Source organism: Pteronotus mesoamericanus, unplaced genomic scaffold, assembly GCF_021234165.1.
Source record: "Pteronotus mesoamericanus isolate MK-2021 breed Mesoamerican mustached bat unplaced genomic scaffold, CSHL_Meso_final contig_263, whole genome shotgun sequence".
NCBI lineage: Eukaryota > Metazoa > Chordata > Mammalia > Chiroptera > Mormoopidae > Pteronotus > Pteronotus mesoamericanus.
Window position 1 is genome coordinate 8,180,729 of NW_026555112.1, and position 21,484 is coordinate 8,202,212.

The following is a 21,484-nucleotide window of genomic DNA, read 5'->3' on the forward strand; positions in this document are numbered from 1 at the left end:
GTGTTCACCACCCAAAGTCAAGTGTTTCTCCATCACCATTTATTGTCCCTTTACCCTCTCTTATGAAAAGGTAACTTTAAAAAGCAGTATAAGTGGTACTAGAGATTAGGAATGTAAATCTGTAGGACTTAAAATGTCTCAATGTTTGCAAGTGGTTCTTGGCCTAGGGATAAAATTTTCTGTGATGTAATCATAACTGATACAAAGAGTGGTATAGAGCAAACAATTCAGAAGGTAGGGAAAAACGGACGTGGTGGTTCAGAAAGAGGCCGCAGTAACCTGCATGCCAAAGACCCATGTACATGTGTGGATAAAAGTGTTCTTAGAACAAGAATGCTTTAGAAAGCAGTTTTTCTAAGTTAGTATTTGTTATGGACTGAATGTATGTCCTCACCATCCAAATTCAAATGTCAAACCCCTAAACCCCCAGTGTAGCTACATTTGGAGTAAGAAAGTAAGTAATTTAAAAAAGTAATGAGGGTGGGACCTGAATCTGATAGAAATGGTGTCCTTATAGGAAGAGACGCCTGGCACCAGAGGACTCTCTCTTCCTTCACCGTTTCAGAACACAGTGAGAAGAGGCTGGCTGCAAGCCAGAAGGAGAGTCCTCACCAGGATCTGAATTGGCTGCCACCTTGATTCTTAGACTTCCCAGCCTCAAGAATTGTGAGAAATAAACTCGTATTGTCTAAGCTACCTGCTCTATGGTAGTTTGTTATGGCATCTTGTGTTAGTCTGGGTTCTCCAAAGAAAGAGAACCGTGTGTGTGTGTGTGTGTGTGTGTGTGTGTGTGTGTGTGTGTGTGTGTGTACATAGGTAGCTAGCTAGCTAGCTATCGTAAGAAACTGCCTCATGCAACTGTGAAGGCTAAAGAGTCTCAAGATTGGCAGTTCCCAAACCGAAACCCTGAGAGCCAATGTGTAGTTTCAGTCCAAGTCCAAAGCCCTAAGAACCAGGAGAGCTCGTGGTATAAGTTCCAGTCCAAAAGCTGGCAGGTTTGAGATCCAAGAAAAGCTGATGTATCAGTCTAAGTGCAAAAGCTGGAAAAGATCAAAGTCCAGCTCAAGCAGTCAGGCAGATGTTCCCTCTTACTGAGCCTTTTTGTTCTAGTCAGGTCTTCAACTGACTGGATGAGATCCATCTATACATTGAAAGAAGGGCAATTTGCTTCACTGTCTACTGATTTGAATGTTAATGTCCTCCAGAAACACCCTCACAGACACATAGAGAATAATATTTGCCAAGTGTCTGGGCATCTCATGACCCAGTCAAAATGACACATAAATTATTGAGTGCTGGCCTGCAAACCAAAAGATGACACATAAAATTAACCATTACAATTCCACCCCTTGTAAACTTGGTACCCACATGCATGTCCTTACACCAATACAATATTTATATTGTTGATAACAAAGTTACTATACTAGACCATAGTCAATTGACTAATATATACCCTAGAAGTTTATATTTTCAAGTGACTGAAACTTATTTTTTCAACTTCTCATTGAGAAAATTAAGGATTAAGTTATATTTGGGGTCTCTTTAATTGAAGTGAACATGGTTTTTCTATGAGGTTGGTATGTCATTTAGTGTTTGGGACGGCCTTGAGAGAGTGTACTATCTATATTATAGTGATAAATAAATTGTGTCTCAAAAAGTTTAGGTCACTATTGAAAACTGCATATTCAAACGTTTGTGTACATTCATAGAGGAAATCTAACACATTTTTAAAAAGCTTAACACCCCTATATTTGGTTATGTGAATAGTATTTCCTATGCCATAAGTCTCATTTGTAATGCTCTTTTGCCTATTTAATTTACTTGTAATTTTCTTTCTCCTACAAATTAATTCTTAGGTAGTCACAATCCCCTCATCAAAAGCCATATGGCAATCTAAGAACTAATTTTATAAATTCTGTTATTTATTGCAGCAAAAACGAGTCTCTGTACTCCACAAGTCAAAGAAGTTATTCAGTATGGAGGTAATAAGATAGCAAAAATATTTTTATGAGGTAGAATGACATATTCCTCCTGCCACTCAGTGGATTTGATAGGATATTCTTACCCTATAAAAATGTTTTTACATCATCCTGATATCATGTAGTCTCTACATATAAATACTTCTAAAAATATCCATAAAAATGTGGGGTTGTTTTTGCTTCTAAAAATATTTGCATAGGGAAACCTAAAAGAAATACTAATTTCCTGCAACTAAATGAATAGAACTAATGGTTTTCCTTTTATTTTAAAGTGCCTTACATATTTTATAGTACAGCAATACAATAATTTCTTATAAATAGTCAAAGAAACACTAATATATTTTACATTGATCATCCTAATTTCTTGTTCTAGATTAGGTTGATTTCCCAGTGATTTTAATAAAAATGCCACAAAAATTAATAAATCATGTCAGTGTCTTCAAAGAAAAGTTCAAAGTCAGCTTTCAAAAAAAGGCAACAAATAAAATAAGGAATGTGATGGACAGATATATGGTTTATGTCTCTATTTATTTCTCAAAAGGCCATAAAAGAGTAGACAATAAACATATATAAAAGCATATCTGATTTAAAAAATAGAAAGACAAAATGTGGATAATTAAATCAGAAATTGTGACCTAAGTGTTTAGATAAATGAATACATAAATTAATGGGATTCATTTTTACTGGAAGTCTAGAATACGATGTTCTGAATTTGCTCGCCATTGGAGCAATATGGAAGGAGGAAGAAGTAGATTAGATGCAATCAGTACTTCTTAGACTTCCCCACTAAAGTCCAAGGAGAATGATCCATGGGGTACATAGGCTAAACAACCCACCAGAAGTGAAAAATCATTTTATGACTTAGCATAAAAATTAATAAAAATACTGCATTCTATCACTAAATACATTGACATTTGTTTTAATGAAAAAAAAAGATTTTTATTATCCCTATGTATAAGTAAAATTTCTTATCCAAAATAAAGTAGCATATTAATCCTATAACTTAACCCCATATTCCAACAACATACATTTCATCTTACCCCTGCTAAGTAAATATATATGGTATGAAAAGGATATATTTACAAAGCTCTCATTATATAATTTGTTTTGTAAAATCATACAAGAGACTTTTTAAAGACAAAATTTTAAATTTAGGCTCTGGCTCGTGTGGCTCAGTGGATTGAGTGCTGGCCTGCAAACCAAACAGTCGCTGATTCGATTCCCAGCCAGCACACATACCTGGATTGTGAGCCAGGTCCCCAGTACAAGGTATGGAAGAGGCAACCACATATTGATGTTTCTCTCTCTCTCTCCTTTTCTTCCCCTCTCTCTAAAAATAAATAAATAAAATCTTTAAAAAAATTTTAAATTTAAATATAACATGTATGAAGGGCTACTCCTTAGGAGATAGTATAAAAAGGAAATTAATTATACCTTAAAAAGCCTGCAACTCAGTCTTGAATTAGTACAACACCTGACTGGATTATACCGATCTACTGCTCACCTGTCTTCTAACAAAAGCTAAGAGAAATCCTTTCTGGATGAAATAATATCATCTATAGTATATATAATTTTTCATATTAAATGTCCTGCATTCATTTTAAAATCACCAGACAAACCAAGAGAGAAAACAGACAATAGGAACAGACCCAAAAATGATCCATGGCCCAGAAGAGAAACTTCAAATCACATGTATACAGAAAAGGAAACTGTAAAACCAAGCTTACTCACTGATTTCTCTGCCTGAAAAGTTCAAAATTTGAAGGCACCAGGTATCATGGAAAGCTAAGGGCAATGTAGGATTGAAAATTGGATGATCACCTGAAACATCTTTAAATGAAAACAGTTGCATCCCCAGGTTCTCCATCCAGAAAGGTAACTTACTAGTTCATCTAATAGTAGATCAAAGGTTTATTATGTGGAGAAATTGGATTAGAATGGCTCTGACTTGGGCTGAAAGGTAGGGTGAAGTGTGAAGCTGAAAACCCTAATATTAAATGAATATCTGCTTACTGAATGGTGGGATCCCCAGACCTTCATTCAACATCCTCTGATAACCCCGAAACTAGGCATTTGTCTCTCCAGGTTCCCTCTGGGAGTATTTTTCTCAGGAATATTCTGTAAGTGATGATATTTGGGCTTCCCAAAGAAATAGCTGCCTTGCAACCATGCCATCTTAAAGTGAAGCCTATAGTCAGTAAGTACCACCCGTAAAACCTCGTTAGTGCCTTACACATTAGTAGAGAGGCAAGAATGACCAGGTATTTGAAGAAAGTCACAAATAGAAAAGAGAAGGAAAAAATTAAATGAAGGGATAGAAAGTAAAGATATTACATTGGAAAGACAAGAAAACTTAAAACTGCATACATATAATAACTTGAGAAATATAGTAGAGAATAACTCATTCATAGAATAAAAATAAGATAAATAAAAATTAAACAGTCAGAAAACAAGATGAAACATTTGTGTATTTAAAACATAATCACAAACATAAAATGTAGTTGAGGAGTTAGAATGTGAAGTTAGGGAAATATCTCAAAAAGAGATGAAAAAGAGGAGCGATGAGACATGATCAATTATGAGGTCTAACAATGAGTTTCCAAAATGCAAGAAAGAAAAAAAGAATGAAGAAGAAATTTCAAGGACATGACAACAATGACAAAAATCCTACAACTGAAAATGGTAAGTATCCAGGCTTAAAAGATCCACTAAATACTCAGCACAGTATGTTAAAAAAAGTACCCATGACAGGGCACAGATACAAATTTTTTACAGTTCCCAGGATAATAAGATGATACAAAAATCTTTCAGAAGTGAAAAGTCATCACTCTCTGAAGGGCACTTGATGTCTAAAAAAGTGGCAAGTGGGAGAAGGCAATGAAGAAATGCCTCCCAAATTCAGAAGAAACTCAAAATTCTTCACCTAATAAAACTATAAATTAAATATGAGGTTGAATGAAGAGGTTTTCACACATACGTTGGCTGAAAACCCTTATTTACCATGAAGACTTATTATTAACAAGTAACAAGGTCTTGGTAGATATACCTTAGCACAATGGTAGGAAGTCTGTTAGCCTACATGTGGGCGCCCAGCTCAGAAGGTTACATGCTGGTAACGTCAATCAATACTATCTAAAGGTGGGAAACCAAGAAATAGCAGCCCTGAATTTATTTGGATGTGTGATCAGAAGAAATAGATAAATGAGTTTGGAGTGGTTGCTGCTGAAAAGCAAGATTTGATGAGGAGAGGGTTGGAGCAAGGTACTGTTTTTTTTTCATTATAAGCCCTTTAGAACAATTCAAAGTTTAAATGTCATACATAATACATTGCTAAAAAATAAAAAAACATTAATTTTTAATTTAAAACCTCATTTTCAACTGTTGTACTAATGTACACTCCCATCAACAGTAATGGGGAGTAGATGCCCTGGCTGGTGTGCTTCAGTAGATTGAGTGCCGGCCTGCAAACCAAACGGTCGCAGGTTTGATTCACAGACAGGGCACATGCTTGGAGGCAAGCACGCACTGATGTTTCTCTCCCTTTCTTTCTCCCTCCATTCCCCTCTCTCTAAAAATAAATAAATAAAATCTTAAAAAAAAAAAACCCAACCCAGTAATGGGGAATAGATGGCTATTCTACATATCACCCTTGTTAATTAGCAAATACTCTTCTCCAGAACAATAATGTTATGAAGATCTGGGATTGGCATGGGTAGAGAACCTATATTAACCTATACCTAAGATAGTCATTACATCAGCAGGCAGTGTGGCATAGTAGAAAGAATTAGATGGATCTGAGTACAAACAACGGAACTCTTTATTAGCTGGATGACTTTAGAAAACATATGTAAATTCTCCCAGCATCCATTTCTCCACCTATAAATGGGAAATGGAGCTGCTAACACCCATGGTGGAGAGAGAGAGAGAGAGGGGCAGAGAGAGAGAAACATATTAGTATCCCAGTAAGCTCTAAGTGCCGGTCCATTTCTCTCATTTGTAACTAATACGTCTCAATGGTCATAAGTGATCTGAGTCATTTAATGGCTTCTGTTAAGTCCTCCCCCACCTCCAGAAGCTGACAGTGAGACAAGAACATGAATGTTAGTAGTTTGAGAGGAGGTTCCAAGAAACACCATTAGGGAAAGTGGGAGGTGTAAGAACACATCTCAGCATTTTTCAGTTAAAAGGTAAAGAAGCAGAAGTAAGTATCTATGAACTCCCATTTGTCATTGATTGAGAGCTACGTCTAAGGGCCATTAAATCCCGAGCGCTTCCAGGGTACCCCTCACATCCTCAGGGTGTGCTCTGTCAACCAGAAAAACGCTCTTGGGAAAAGAATCAGTATCAGTTGTTTTTTTTTTTTAAATTGTAACTGGTTAATTATATATCTTTGAGCTCTCCAAACTTCATGCCAATAAAATTAAACCATGAAACTAGAACATCATAGAAATTTCCTGAACAAGCAAAACAGACATAAATAACACTTTGATAGTGTTAAATTGAGAAATTATGGACTTAAAGTTCTTAGATAAGCTTCAATTACAGAAATATGTTATAGTTTTACTTGATATTTAGAGAATTTAAATACTGTGTTGAAAATGCCTTCTGAGAAAGATAAAGAAAAGTTGTTTAGAGACTATTTAAATTCTTATGACCACAGAAGTACTAAAAACAAAGAGAATTTTGGGCAGTTAGCCAGGTGGGTCAAAGGTCTTTGAAATTAAACTATACATGTTCTGATCTTTGTTATTGTGCTTTAAAAATCAAATGAACTTTTGTCATTCTTTTGGCTGCCCAGCATGTGAACCCCTTCCTATGTTTGGGGAATTCTTGTCCTTACAAGTCTTGGTGGGATGCAGAAAGTCTCCCAGTATAAAAATTGAAAATTTCAGATAATTGCTTCTCTAAGGTTCTTTGCAGCCAACAAAGGCACATGAGCAAGCCTCTGCCCATCGAAGTCCCCTTCCAAGAATTTGAATAGGTCTCTATGATGTCCAGAAGCAGGGATGGTAGACCACTGTCTCTGAATGCAATGGCAGCTATAGCAAGTTAGTTTCCGGGGGCAGCAATGATGCTCTGCTAGCTCTGTTCAGTGACATGTGAGATGACATGAGCTAAGGCATCTAGTGCTTGGTAACAGTGACAATGATGTTCTCATTTGACCAGGTCTTTGATGTGATTTGGGTCTTTATGACCCACCGGCTGCATGCTCTTCAGTCTTCTCAGAAATTCTGTAAAGCAAGGTAATATCTTTCAATAAATTCCAGTGAGTACTTCAGTGATTCAAAGCTGATTTCAGTTGGCTACAACAAGAAAGTTTAATGCTTCAGAAGTCAGGGCCAGGAAGTCGAGTGTTTTCAGTAGCAAATGCTGAAATATGAAATTGGCAATAATAGTTTTCTGAACTCATTTTAACACAGTGCTGCCCAGTATTAAGAAAATAAATCTTTTGAACGCCAGTTTCAGACATTACCATACAAAAAAATAAACTGGGAGACTATTCCACAAGGCAGAAGTAGGGATCACAAAGGACCACCGCGGGGGCGATTTTTAAATACAAACCAACCAATTCAGAGTCTCCCCCACCACCTCGCTTACAGGGCTCTCATACTGCAGCCTACAGTAAACATCTTAATCACCCCAGGCCAGCTCAAACAAGAACTTGCTCATCAGTAAGCCATTAAGTAAATTTGGGTTAAATATTAATAGATGTCTAAATCTGTAATTAAATAGTGATAGAATTGACACCTTGTAGATAGAAGAAATCATGTCTGTTTTACGTAGCACTAGACACCCAGAGATGATCTATTCTATCTGGCACAGTGTAGCACAAAGAAGGAATAGAGGAGGGGGAGGAATAAAATTATACTGGTTATACTTTAGTTTATGTATTGTAATTAATGCTGTCATCCTCTTCCTGCATTTTCCCCCCTTTAATTTAATAAAAGAGATGACTTTGAACAGGGTTGCCCACAGAATGTTTCTTACATAGCGTGGCTTGGATGAGGAAAAGGAAAATATCCTCAGCACTTTCTTATGCCTTATGAATAGAAAGAACTGTAGGGAGAAAAGAAGGTACATCAGCCAGAAAGACCACAGGCTGCAGGGCCAGAGGGCAAAGAAGGATCCTGTGATTTAAGGGAAGTGCTGACAGGAAGTACCTGGAAGTAAAGATTTAATGCTTAATACCTGGGCCAAGAGACCAAGTATTGGGAAACTTCCCGTGAGATGCACTGTAACTGGATGGAGTTTGCTTCTCAGAGCTGCCACTCCCTGGAAGAGAGTTTAAATGAACCATTCAGCCAGATAAAAGTGACAAGATGGAGGATGGGATACTATAATTAGGGAAAGAGGGGCCATGAGTCAAAGCTAAGAAGTCTCTCTCCCTTGTTCTTGGGTGGTGGGAAGAAGGAACACCTTGTCTGAAACAGGATATCATTTCCCATAATATAGGTCGAGGGTTTTAGTCTTTGAACAATATGAGATGTCTTTGTAAGGAAGGACCTGATTGTGAAAATGGGCTTTGGTAAGTGCATTTTGGGTAAAAGGCAGAGCCAAAGTTTCTGCTGAAAAGGAAGCAACTCTAGAGCACTAAGAAAGAGCTGGAACTGACTGGGGGCTTCTGGGAGAATTGTCCAGATGAGCCCCTCAAGCTGGTATTAGATATGGGTGGGACTATAGGAGAAAATATTGAGGGAATTTTATTAGGTAACTGACTAAATGATTTGTGTTGTAAACTCTTAACCATTTCCTCTTTGCAATCTTCAGTGAAATATATGTTCTTTATTAATATTCTATAAAACGTATTTGTGGAAGAATGAGTAATTGCTGAGTCATACTTTAATGTAAGCACTGTCTAAGTACTAACAGTCTAAGACTAACTGTCTTAGTCTGTCCAGATTGCTATAATAGAATTACCATAAACCAAGTGGCTTATAAACCATAGAAACTTATTTCTGACAGTTCAGGAGGCTGGGAAGTCCAAGATCAAGGTGCCAGAGCATTCAGTGCCTGGTGAAAGTGCACTTCCTGGTTCAAAGACGGCCGTCTTGTGTCTTCACATGGTGGAAAGAGAAAGCTCTCTGGGCATCTTTTATAAGGACACTGAACACATTCATGAAGGATCCACCCTCATGACCTAATCACCTCCCAAAGACCCCACCTTCAAATACCATCATATTAGAGATAGGTTTCACCATGAATTTTGGGGGTATACACATTCAGCCCATAACAGAGCCCAGACTGCATGTGGAGATGGCCAAGATCAAGTTAGCTTCCATTTAGTCACATTGGAGCTGCCATATTTCTTTTAATTTCTACTAAATTTATTGAAGGAACATTAGTTAATCACAATTATATAAATTTCAGGTGTACAATGTTATAATACATCTGTATACTCAATTGTGTGCTCCTCACTCAAAGTCTAGCTTCCTTCTGTCACCATATATTTGACGCCCTTAACCCTCTGCCCTCTCCCTACCTCCTTACCTTCTGAGAGCCTATGAGTTTGTTCATTCATTAATTTTTGTTTTATAACCCACACATATTCTTTTGTAAGAGTTCCTGGGGAAGGAAGGGTACCAGGAAGACACAAAGAAAAAGGAGTGGGAATGCTACAAACTGAATAGGGCAGGCTTCAGGGGGCTCTTGACCTGGCTGAAAATGACCATGTTGTCTAGGAAGCTCTGTGGCACATGCATGACCTGCCAAGCAGGAAGAAAAAAAGTATTTCTTCCCACAGTTCCTCATAGAATGTGGAGATGAAAACATAGCTTTCAAGCCAGACTGACTAAATTCTGGTTTCTCTCTGGGTTTATTATTTGCTAGTTTCTATCATTTATCGAAGTCTTTTTTCTTTCTTTCAACTATTCCAGCTTGGTCTCTGCTGGGCTAGTTCAAGGGAAAAAGATCATGTTCCAAAGTTGGGCTAGTTAGCTAACAGGGCAAGAGCACCTCCCTGTGGCTGAGTGGCAGGAGAGCAAGAAACGTTAACTTCAGGGTCTACCCTAAGAAATAGAGAAATGCAAGGAAGTAATTTGTGGGAGATATAAGCTTTCTTTAAGTTAAGTGGCATTTTCCTGAGACCTTTTCTTTGGCACCAGAGGGTTACAGACCATGAGGTCTGAGTGCAGAGAAAATACAAGTTTAGAACAGCCACTGAAGATTAGAAGCCATTTTAAGTATTTTAGCATGAATTAAACATTATCATTGCAATCAGTGTTTGTCGTTAAGGTCATCAGATATCTGTTAGTAATTTTTTTGTTGTTTGGTATGACAGGAAAATAATGTTTAAATGAATATATTCATCAAAGTCTCCCTATTGGAGTAAGAGCAAGGACATTTAGCCTATACATTCAAATGGGACTTGATCATTTTAACATGGTTCACTGGCAGAATATCTCACCAAGTCACTATAGATTATATGCTATGTAATAAAAAAAAAATAGCAACAGTAAAGTTTTTTCTCTTTAGCACTTGCTTTAAGAGAAAAATCCTGAAATGTGTAAGCATTTCTTTTTAATTTAATTTTATTTTTATTGAATTTATTCTGGTGACATCCGTTAATAAAATTATATAAATTTCAAGTGTACAATTCTATAATGCATCATCTGTATTGCATGTTCAGGGATTTCTGATGTTGGAAATCATAATATGTAAGACTATATTTAGCAATCGGGGTAACTTAGCTCATGATAATTGGCATATGTATAATTACAATTTGCATTCCAATTACTTAAACTTAGATATGCTTGATCAGGTTGGACATACTGTGAGTAGAAGATCTCTTTTTCCAAGAGATAAGATGGAGAGAGTCTTTGAAGAATGGCCTCATTGAATTGGTAAGTTAGTTTTCTCCGGATTTTGGTGATTTCCCCAGTTCTTCCGTAATTCCTCAGTGCTCTGGCCATTTTCTGGTAAGTCATGGTCTTCCGGTTGCCTTTTCTTTTTCCCCAAAGTTGGGCAAGTTTTTCTTTGTTTTTTGATACAAACTGAAAGATGCCTTTGGTTTTATCTACCCACTGGATACAAGATGCCATCTCGGGATTACAAAGGGATTCATGAAGGTATTCGAACAGTCGGAGCTTCTTCCTGCCTAAAAAAAAAAAAATGGAGGAGAAACAATGTCATACTCCACTCGTTGCAAACAGGAACATCCTCAGGAAAGGTCTGTTGAGTGACTCCAGCTTGAAAAGCTGCACTGGGAATGGTTTTCCTCCTACTCACCCCCTTACGCTTGCATTTATGGCCTTCTTTCTGGGGACTCAAAAGTCAAGGGTCTATTTGATCTACTGACGTTTCAACTGGACCTTTCTCTGTCGGAGAAGTTGTCAAAAACTTTGTACCATCCTTCAGTGAAAAAGGGGAGCCAGGAGTCTCTTTACCTGAGTCTCCCATTTGTCATGTGGTCTTTCTTAGCAGTTAAATCTTAATTAGTAGTTTTATGTCATATGTTAAACTTTTTACAAACCAGCAAAACTGAACTAAATGGACAGCAAAGTTTAGTGGTTTTAAGGAGAACCCTAAAAAGCCATTTTCAGAAAGCTAAGTCATTTGAAGGTCTTTATTCAAATGAGTTAGATCAGATGAAGTAAAGAGTATGAGTCCATTTTGTAAAATGCCCAAGACTATGCAAATCCAAGTGAAATCAATAACAAAGACTTAGGTAAAAATGTGAACTCTTAAAAAATAAAATATAGAAAAAACTGGAGTGGAAAATGCCAAAATATCTTCATGACATTTCGACATTGTTTATGAGCAATGACGATGACCATAGGCATTGTGATATTTTTCATTGCTATTACATAAAAATGCTACTGCCAAAGTTTTTATCTCTTTAGGAACACAGTCTTTTATATTCAGAATAACTAGGCAGGGAACTTTGGGAAGATTTGCTGTGGTTTTTTGTTTGTTTTCTTGACTGGATTTCTTTAGCTGAACAGAGCGGAGGTGACAGACCATGCTGTGACTTCTGAATTGGCCTCTAAGTGCCATGCCTCACCAGATTTGTCAGGAGCTAAAAAAATCCATGGCCAAATTCCATTTTCCTCTTGAGAAAGTAGCATAGTGGATTCCCAAACTTCTTTAAATAGTCTTTGGGGAGTAACAGTCTTGCATCAGTCATCATTCATCCAAAAACCTCAAAGGTTTTGACAAAGATTATCTTTTGCGTTAAATTATCTTGAGTTTATGAATTGAGAAATGAAAGGGACTTACCAAAAACACATCATGAATTAAAGTCACAACCTTAAACAAACTCGCTGCCTGTCATCCAGTGGTCAAGTCAATTATAATGGATTGTCAGCTTTTTAAAAAAATGTTTAAATTTTAAAAGATAAAAGCATTATATGCTCATAGTAAATGATTAAAACAAAAGCATAAAGTGAAAATAAAAGTTCTAATCTAACCTACAGTTCTAGAAAGTGTTTCATATATTTTGTACATGTAAACATATGCATAGCAAAAATTATAAATGGTATACTATTTTGCACTTTTTAAAATAAATGATATATCATAAATTAAATCATAGGACAATACAGAGATTAACTATAGGTAGAGGAAATAACCAAACTATTGACAATAGTTACTTCTGAGACAAAGCATGGGAGAAGAGAAGGAACACTTCCACTTTTAAAAAAAATGTGAGTATTATTACTTTTGAATTGTGGAATTAAAAAAGATGAAAACAAAAATAGTAAATGTATTTTAGAGTTTTCCCTCTGTCAATACAGGGAAATAAGGTACACCTTCGTGCCTTTGAACAGCTGTATATATTCTACTTCATGCATGTAATTTTTCTCCCAGTAATGAATTCCCAAATTATTATTTTATTGTTTCAAATGTATCCCTATTTAAGGTGGAAGATAAAGCTCTAAACAGAAAATTGTGAATGATATGTCTCCTAACAGCAAAGCTCCACAACAAAAAAATCAATGAAAAGATAAAATCTTCACACCCTGGATTGAGTTAGTTATTTAAAAAAAAGAGGGGGGATGACAAGCTAAACAGAGGTAGAGGTGTTATTCTCCTTCTATTAAATTACTACCAGTTAGGTATTTAATACTAATATTCCATGATGCAAATTTATGTTTTGTGTCATTTTTTATACATTATTCTTCCCTAATTTAGAACATCACTGCATATTTAGAATTTTATAATTGTAGGATACAGTATATTATTTTCTAGGAACAAAACTAGCTTTCAAAAAAAATTCAGTTAAAATAACTTTAAGTAACTATGATCAAGTATCATTTAAAAAATTACATTGTAAAATTGAGATGCATCTTATATACACCAACAAATATGGTAGGTGATTTGCCATTTTTTTACTCTCACAAACATTCATTCACTCATCACAAAAATACATATATATAATATATATGTATATTCACACACACACAGACACACACACACACATTTATGGTATTTTAAGAAATCATCCACAGTGCCAGGCTATGAGCATAGTGCTTTACATGGGTTTTCTCATTTAATTTTCACAGCAATCTCACAATGTCTGTACAATTAATATTATTTGTCTTTTGAATAAGGAAGCTGTGGCACAGAAGGGTAAGTGATTTGCCCAGGTTCACACAATTAACCCAGAACTCACAATCAACCACTGAGTTACATATTCCCTAAAAGTCAAAACATAGGAAACACTTAAAATTTTGATAGAATTTTGAGAGGTGTTGTCAAATTGCCTTATTAAATTTTGGAATAGTTTACAATCCCTTCAGTAATGTGTATGAATGTGTGGCTCACATCTTAGCCATCAGAGGCTACTTTGACCCAACTGTTAGGTGAGATCACCATCATCTTAACTAACAAAATCAAGATTTCAAATTTATAAAACATCGAATTATTATGGACCTTTTTTTTGCAGAAAATTTAATAAAGAAGATGATTTCTATCCCAAAGGTTTCACAATTGGAGTAAGACTGTTAAAATAACTTGTGAATAAGTTCCTCCTTCTATAATAAAATATAATATATAAACACTGTTTATTTATTTGAGTTAAGCGGATGCTTTGCAGCTTCATAATATCTCTATGAAGTAATAGGAAGGCTCACCCAAGATGAATGGCTTAGAGTGGTTCAGTCTGTCTGAGTTAAATGATGCTCAACGGTGATTAGAGAATATTTTGCAAATACAATTCCAAACTTATATATGAAATCCCCTTAAGGCTGCTTTGAGGGAGACCTGGTTCTTTTACCTATACAAGGAGTGATGGCTCCACATACCTTTTCCTCCCTTTTGCTGGAGAACAGGAGGTTGTACCAGCTGATTTTCAGGGATGTTCTGCAGAGATTGATGAATGTTTCCTTCAAAATAGAGGTCCGCAGCACTGTTCTATACAAACAATGCAGCAGGGTGTTAAGTGGGACTTTCCACGTGGCCCCTAATTAGTGGCTACAGTCAAAGGCTGGGAGCAAAAAAGAGTGCTAAACATCTCCCAAATTCTAAAAAACACTACCCTCAACTGCAGCCCCTTATCTCCCAGGACAGAACAAACATTCATGGAGAGGACCAAGGGAGGGAGGGTAGTCTTTGGGTTTGTGAGGAAGTCCCTATTTTCCTCCCCTATGAGAAAGGACAGGGATGGCTTCCCTCCTTCCCCCTAATAATTCCGAATGGAAAAAAAAAAAAAATCTGAAAGAATCATTAATAGAAATTGAGGTGTCAGCAAGAAAGGAAGATGGGCTTCCATTCCTGCTTTGGGTGCTCGATCAGGTCAGAGGAGATTAGAGATGAAAGATGGCAGCCGAGGGAGACCAGAGCCAAGAAAGGAGACAGCAGGAAGCAGTCTGAGTTTCCACCATTACATATGACAAGGACGTGTGCATCTCTGTGGGTTAATTACACACCATGGAAGGGGCTGGACTTGAGCCATCTTACCGCACCCCATGCAAGAGGGCTGCCCAGCAGGCACGGAGTTCCCAACAGCAAGAGGCAGTGTGGTGATGTATGCCAGGGTGTGGGAATCGAAGTGGAAGCAGGGTTGCCAGATTTAGCAAAGAGAAACATTGGACGTCCTGTATTTTACCTGGCAACCCTAAGTGGAGGCAGAAGAGCAGGAGCTGGTACCCAAAACACCCTCTTCAAAGAACTGTCTCGTGGAAAGGCCTTGACAGAACAATTTACAGAGTCAGAAGAATAACTTTTTACATAGCATGGTTGCAGGTAATGACTGAAGGAAAATTAAAATTAGTTCCTATTTATATCCCACCACATTAAGGCTGCTTTAATAAAATAGATATATTAAGAAAGCAATGTAAAAGAACACATGGATGGAGAGATAGGGTGTTTTACAGGAGCCTACTAAAATGTAAATTATTGGTCCACTACATGTAGCTAGATCTGAGCTTGAGGGGTGATGAATAGTGCAATCTAACATAAAATTGTAGGCAAAGTCAGTGCAGGAGATGTCTGGGCCTTTGCCCTTTGGCTTTTAGGGAACTATCATAACTTTTTTTTGCAATTTTCCAGATGGGCTAAAGAGAAGCAGTGATATTAGAACTTTTAGACTCACCCTAAAAGAATAAAAGCCCTCTAACAAAAAAAAGAAAGAAAGAAAGAAAGAAAAGAAAAAGAACTTTTAAAAACCCTCCTTTTTTAAAAAAAAAGACTTTATTTATTTATTTTTAGAGAGGGTAAGGTAGGGAGAAAGAGAGAGACAGAAAAACATCAATCGGTTGCCTCTCCTAGGCGTCCTGTCTGGGCGAACCCGAAACCCAGGGACATGCCTTGAGAGGGAATTGAGCAAGCAACACTTTAGATTGCAGGACGATGCACAACCCACAGAGCTACACTAGTTGGGACAAAAAAAAAAAAAAAAAAAAAAAAAAAAAAAAGGCCTCTTCTTTAGAAGTCATTCAAATTAGTCTGCAGCTGGGAGAAGAGCAATGACAAAGGGCGGTTTCCTTCTTCACTGCATTGCTAATCATCACCCACTTGACGTTCAAATTCACACCACGAATGGTGGCCATGAGTAAGTATTTTCCCAGTCAGCGCTGTCTGTAAGCTGGGTTTCAGCTAGCATACGCCAAGTGCCAAGTGGAAGGCCGGCGCGAATAGGAAGTTTGCCTGTCACTGAGAGCTAGGCTCCTGGTACTCACTATTACTGTTCTCCAGTTATAGACAGGTTCTTCTGGAGGCAGCATGCCGTAGCAGCTGGAATTTCCTCTGGCATGGGAACAGTGGTTGATGAAGGTCAAGTAGTTTTTGTAATCTAATTTAAAAACAGAAAGAAATGGAAAAAGTTAAATTTTCCATTTGTGTGTGTCTGTGTGTGTGTGTGTGTATGCTTATATATGCAATTGTTCCCACCATTATTCTTTTATCACTTTGCATTTCCCTATGATGTTTATTGCATTATGCTGGTATTACAGTTACTCTTTTACGTATTCCATTCCTTCTATAAGAGTACATGTTCCTTGCAGGTCAAGAGCCCATAATTTCTTTTATTTTGGAACTTCCTGCAATACCCTGTGTAAACTCGATTGTCAAAATATCTGCATCTTTTCTAGCCTCTAAAGGATAATGAGCAGAGGGGAATATTTACTTCTCCAAGTGGATGGGTAGAAGATCTTTAAGACAAATTAGAATCATTGAAAAGCCCTTCCTGAATAATAAAAATTATCTATCTATTAACTAAATAAATGCCAACCAGATATGCTTAATAGCAAATAATTATATGTCTTAGTATTCTTGTATAAAATATCATTCTCTATGTTCCTTGCATTTTATGTCAGACTTTAGATTTATTTAGGCTAGGTAACTGCATCCATTTTGCCTTTGTTAGAATTCTAGGTACATTGGGTAAAAATGGTCTTCTCTGTTCTGATCAGTATTCTTATTGTACATATGTATGATACCAACGAGCCATTTTATGTAGCAGCAGAAGAAGGGACTGATATTTTACCTGGGGAGTACTGAAGATCGCCAGTTGAATGTTGCCTCAGTACCTCAAAAGCATCTTCAAATGCTTGACCCAGCTTATCTTGTTCAACACAAGCCTGTTAGAACAACGGCAGAATTCTGGAGTTGTGGAATTACCAATTGAATGTAATTTTTCTGATATAAAGGAGAGTTGCTCTGCCATGGCATTCCTGACATTTTAGATTGGTTAAGTTCGCCTTGTGGGGGGCTGTCCTGAGCATTGTAGAGTATTTAGCATTAGCAGCATCCCTGGCTTCTGACCACTCACTAGATGCCAGTAGTGCTCCAACAGTTTTGACAACAAAAACTGTTGTCAAAACAGTTTTTCAAGACAAAACTGATGCCAGTGGAGACGTATGGTTTTCTAATATAGTATTTAGAGACCAGTATTCCTTCTACAGTGTAGTACTTAACATTCTCATAAACTTTTAGCAAGGAGTTGTATAGCTGGAGACCAATTTGGAAAAGGGGGTCAAGGAATTATCTTTAATCAGACAGAATCTGAATCATTACTTAAAAATGAAATGCTCTTAATTTCAAAAGCATGTCTCTAAGACTTAGGACTGCTTTGCAAAGCATTTAATACTGTAATTTACCTAATCCATATATTTTATTTACAAAATAGAGGATGATAAGAAAATTTAAATGACAACTTACCATACTTCATTAATAAATTGATGATTCTGAAAAAGATTAATATTTAAAAAACAAAATCAGTGTCTCTATTTAATTTGCCTCTGAATTAAAAGATCTTATTCAGAATATTTTCTAAAAATGTCTTATATATACCAAAAGTACTATCTGAATCCTATTTGATGAGTACAAATTTTCTACAAAATTTTCTACAAACTCGTTTTTTGCTTTTCTATCATTACAAAACTTCATAAATTTAAAAAGCTACATAGAGTTAATTACCTAAAATGCTTGACTTATGAGAATATGGAAATGACTCAAGAATATATTTAAGTATTTCAAATTTTTTAAAAGTATTTCAAAATTGTGAAAATCAAAATCCTTTTTACCTCAGCGTAGCTGTTTGTTTATAGCAGTCATTTAAAAAAAACAAACAAACATTTCTGATGTTACATAGCTTTCAGAGAATTGGGTGAGAGGCATGTTTTTCTCTCATGAAATGTAGATGTACATTAGAAATAAAATACGCTCTTTGAGACACATCCATGGACTTTCTAAAATCCTGAGTTAAGAACCCTGGTCTATAATTTTATATTATCTACTTTCTTATCTCTGTAAATAATTCAGATTTTGTTTTAAATAAACAATAATCACACAGACCCACATTAAAAATTTTTTAACTCTACTCTCTAAAAAACTACGCACACACAAATAAATCCACATAACAAGAAAGAGCATTTGGTGAATCTGTGAAATCTAACATTGTTACATTGTTTATCATTTAGCACATCAAAAAACTGTTTATACAAGTTCTTACTTTTATTCTGCAAGCACAATGAGCTAACTCTAATATTTAACACTGTGTAATGCAATGAGGTGACATGATCTAACGCTATCATTATACGTATCCATGATATATCATTTTGTCAATCATCTAAATTGCATTCAGCTCTTTGAAATCACTATATCATGTCAGTTAAAAGAGAATATGAAAAGAAAAGCCATAAAAAAGGTAACTATGTGAGGTGATGGACGTGTTGACTGATCTTATTGTGGCAATAATTTCCTAATATATGCTTATGTTAAATCATCATACACAATATTATACCTTAAACTTATACAATATTATATATCAATTATACCTCAATAAAGCTGGGGAAAACATATTTTTAAAAAGCCATGTTAATCACTTTTTATTAAATATGCCTTGACTCATTAGCGCCAAAGCAAATACATGAGTGTTGTTCTTCGAATTAAATATTTAAATGAAGCTACTCTTATGACTAAAATACCCCACGAAACTATCACAACTCTTAAAAGTAGCAAGCTCAAAGGGAAGAAAAAAACTGAAAACGTATTGATCACTCAACTGCTTAATATTTCTTGTATCAGAACAGGCAGTCAATGAAAACCACTCATTAGACTGGAGGAGAAAATTAATAACAACTTTTACAAGGTATTTTGAAAAGTATAAGCTGAACACTTACCAGGAAGACACTTCAACCCTTTACAGAGATGTTTCATTAATATCAGACTCGTTAAGACAGAACTGTCAAGAACTCACTGGCAAAGTTGCATTAAATAGCTGTTTTTAAGGAAGTGCTACAAAAGGGGATTTTTTTTAAAAGATACAGTGCCTTCATAATGTCTATTTCATGACACGGCCAGTAGGCACCAAGGGCTATTATTTTGAAGAGATGCAGAATAGTTTGTATCCTATGGGCCAAAAGCATTAGAACAAACCCCATGAAACCCCCACCCAGTGTAAGTTGCAGACTCGCAGGTCCGCAGAGCCCCATTAGAAAACAATGCTTGTCCATCCTTTTGTATATTCCTATTACTTCTCCCCTGATTCTGGACCTTACATTGCCTTCTTGTTTGGACTATTAATAGCCTTCATTCTGAGCTTTCCAAATTGGTCTCTTTAAACTTCTTTACTTATATCGCCTAACTTAGTGATCCCAAAGGCAGACGCCTCTTCCCTGGCATTCAAAGCTCTTCATTCCAGTCTTAGTTTTATTGACCATCATTCTTTTAAGAGGCGGAAATGGTACACTCAAAATAAAAAATGTATAGTAAAAGAAATAAGAGGGGGAAATGGGATCCATGATATGGCCTTCTCCTCACACTTGGATCCAGTAGATCCTCCAAAATGGTTCGGAGAGGGTTCTGGGTGATCTAGCGGTAAACGCTCGGAGCTTCTACGTTTGCAGAGTGGGTCCAGTTCTCTTCTTTAGCTTGAAGGTTTATTTGAGATGGTTCTTGGTGGCTTTGATGGGAACTGTGGGGTGCTCCCTCCACCTGCAATGCCTCCTTCTCAGTCCATCTGCCTGCCCGTTTACCCATTCCACCTTACCTGTTCATCAGAGTCCAACCTAGCATCCACGTGAACCAGGTGGAAATAACCTTCTCCGCGAGTGCGCACCGCCCTTAACTAACCGGCTCCTTCAGCCATTTTAATAGATGTCACATTTAGCCAGGGGGAAAACCACCTTAGAATTTTTTGTAAACCTTGTGGGTGGGGGAGAGATTTTCTGTTTTGCATTGTTCGAATCTGAAGTCACCGTTGATACGTTGATACGGGACTATTGTTCTAGACCAACTACTCTAGTGACCTGATTTGTTATGCAAATATAAACAAGCATCCCCTCTTCTGAAATGTAGATGTTGTCTATAATCATTATTGTTGATGAGTTTTTAATCTACGTCATTGACAAATCTACGCCCTTTTGGGGCCAAGTTTTTATTTGGTTCATTTATTCAACAAACATGTATTACTGAGCACAGTCTTGTGTCCAGTTTTAACAGCCCTATGCAAGTTCTAATCAGGAGAAACAATTTAAAAACAAACAAACTAGAGAACTATGAGATAATCTTAAGTGCTGAGAAAACACGTAAAGAAAGGTGATGGAGAGAGAGTCTGTGGTCCTGGCAAATAGTCACACAAATTCCTATTTGCAGGAACGTGTGTGAGCTGAAATCCAAGTGTAAAAAACGTAAGAAAAGGCAAAGCAGAGATGCAAAGATCCAGAGAAACACCTCCTGACAAAGGAAGCAACAAGTACAGAGAGCCTTAGTGGAAACGAGTTTGGTTTCTTCAAGGCACAGGAAAAGGGGGGAGGGGTGCAGAGAGGAGTAGGGGAGGACTGAAACAAAATGACCCTGTGGGCTAGTAGGCAAAGTTAGAGAGGAAGAAGAGGGGATCCAACTCAACCCACACATCAAGCCAAAAGACAACGGAAAAAAAGAATTTCAAGCCCCACTTCAGAGTGGGAGAAATCTAAAATGAAGCTCAAAGACATTTTAAGATTTTTCCTAAGGCCAGTGGCTAGTGAGAGATGGCTGGGCTGGGTCCAGATTTGGACCAAACTGTCTTCGTGCTCTCAGCCGTCTTGCTGAGCCCTGTGCCTGCAGGTTAGGTTCCGTTAGATCAGGGTTCTCAGTCTCGGTGACAGTCTCCATAGCACCCAGCAGATTCTTGTAGGACAAGCTTGATACATATTTGAAATGAATGGAAAAACAAGTAAACTTTCTTAATTGGCATTTTCCCCAGCTGGTATCTCTAGACTTTTCTTCTGCAAGATGTTAATAAATGAATCCTGAAAAAGAGTTGTGTGGAAGCCAGTTTTGCTGTTAGAACTTCGTTAGTGAAGCCCATGAATATGTTGATAATGATGATTCTGCATTACAGATGAGAAAACAAAAGCAGTTTTGGGGTCTTCGTAGGGCAAAAGGGGAAAAATACTTCATGCAACTTGAAAAATGATGCATTGGCCTTTTAGCATGTTAGAACAGGTCAAGGCTCCTATTCCTTAAGAATCTGATGAAAACTATGAGTTTTCTCCCCAAGAAAATGCCATCGGTACACATTTCCAGACAAACCTTCCCAGTGAAGCCCATAGACCCCAGTTGAGGAGCTCCTGCTATAGTGTATT

The 21,484-nt window shown here is 36.9% G+C and overlaps 1 protein-coding gene across 1 annotated transcript; it reads right to left on the bottom strand.

Moving 5' to 3' along the window:
* Positions 1-10,645: 10,645 nt before the first annotated feature.
* On the bottom strand, positions 10,646-19,089 carry SPIC (Spi-C transcription factor). The gene is made up of 6 exons (XM_054574469.1): positions 19,037-19,089; positions 17,574-17,599; positions 16,900-16,993; positions 16,094-16,206; positions 14,219-14,327; positions 10,646-11,073 (listed from the first exon to the last, which is right to left on the bottom strand). Exons 2-6 carry the CDS (start codon positions 17,574-17,576, stop codon positions 10,646-10,648), a joined length of 747 nt encoding a protein of 248 aa, XP_054430444.1. The 5' UTR covers positions 17,577-17,599; positions 19,037-19,089.
* Between the last annotated feature and the right edge of the window lie 2,395 nt (positions 19,090-21,484).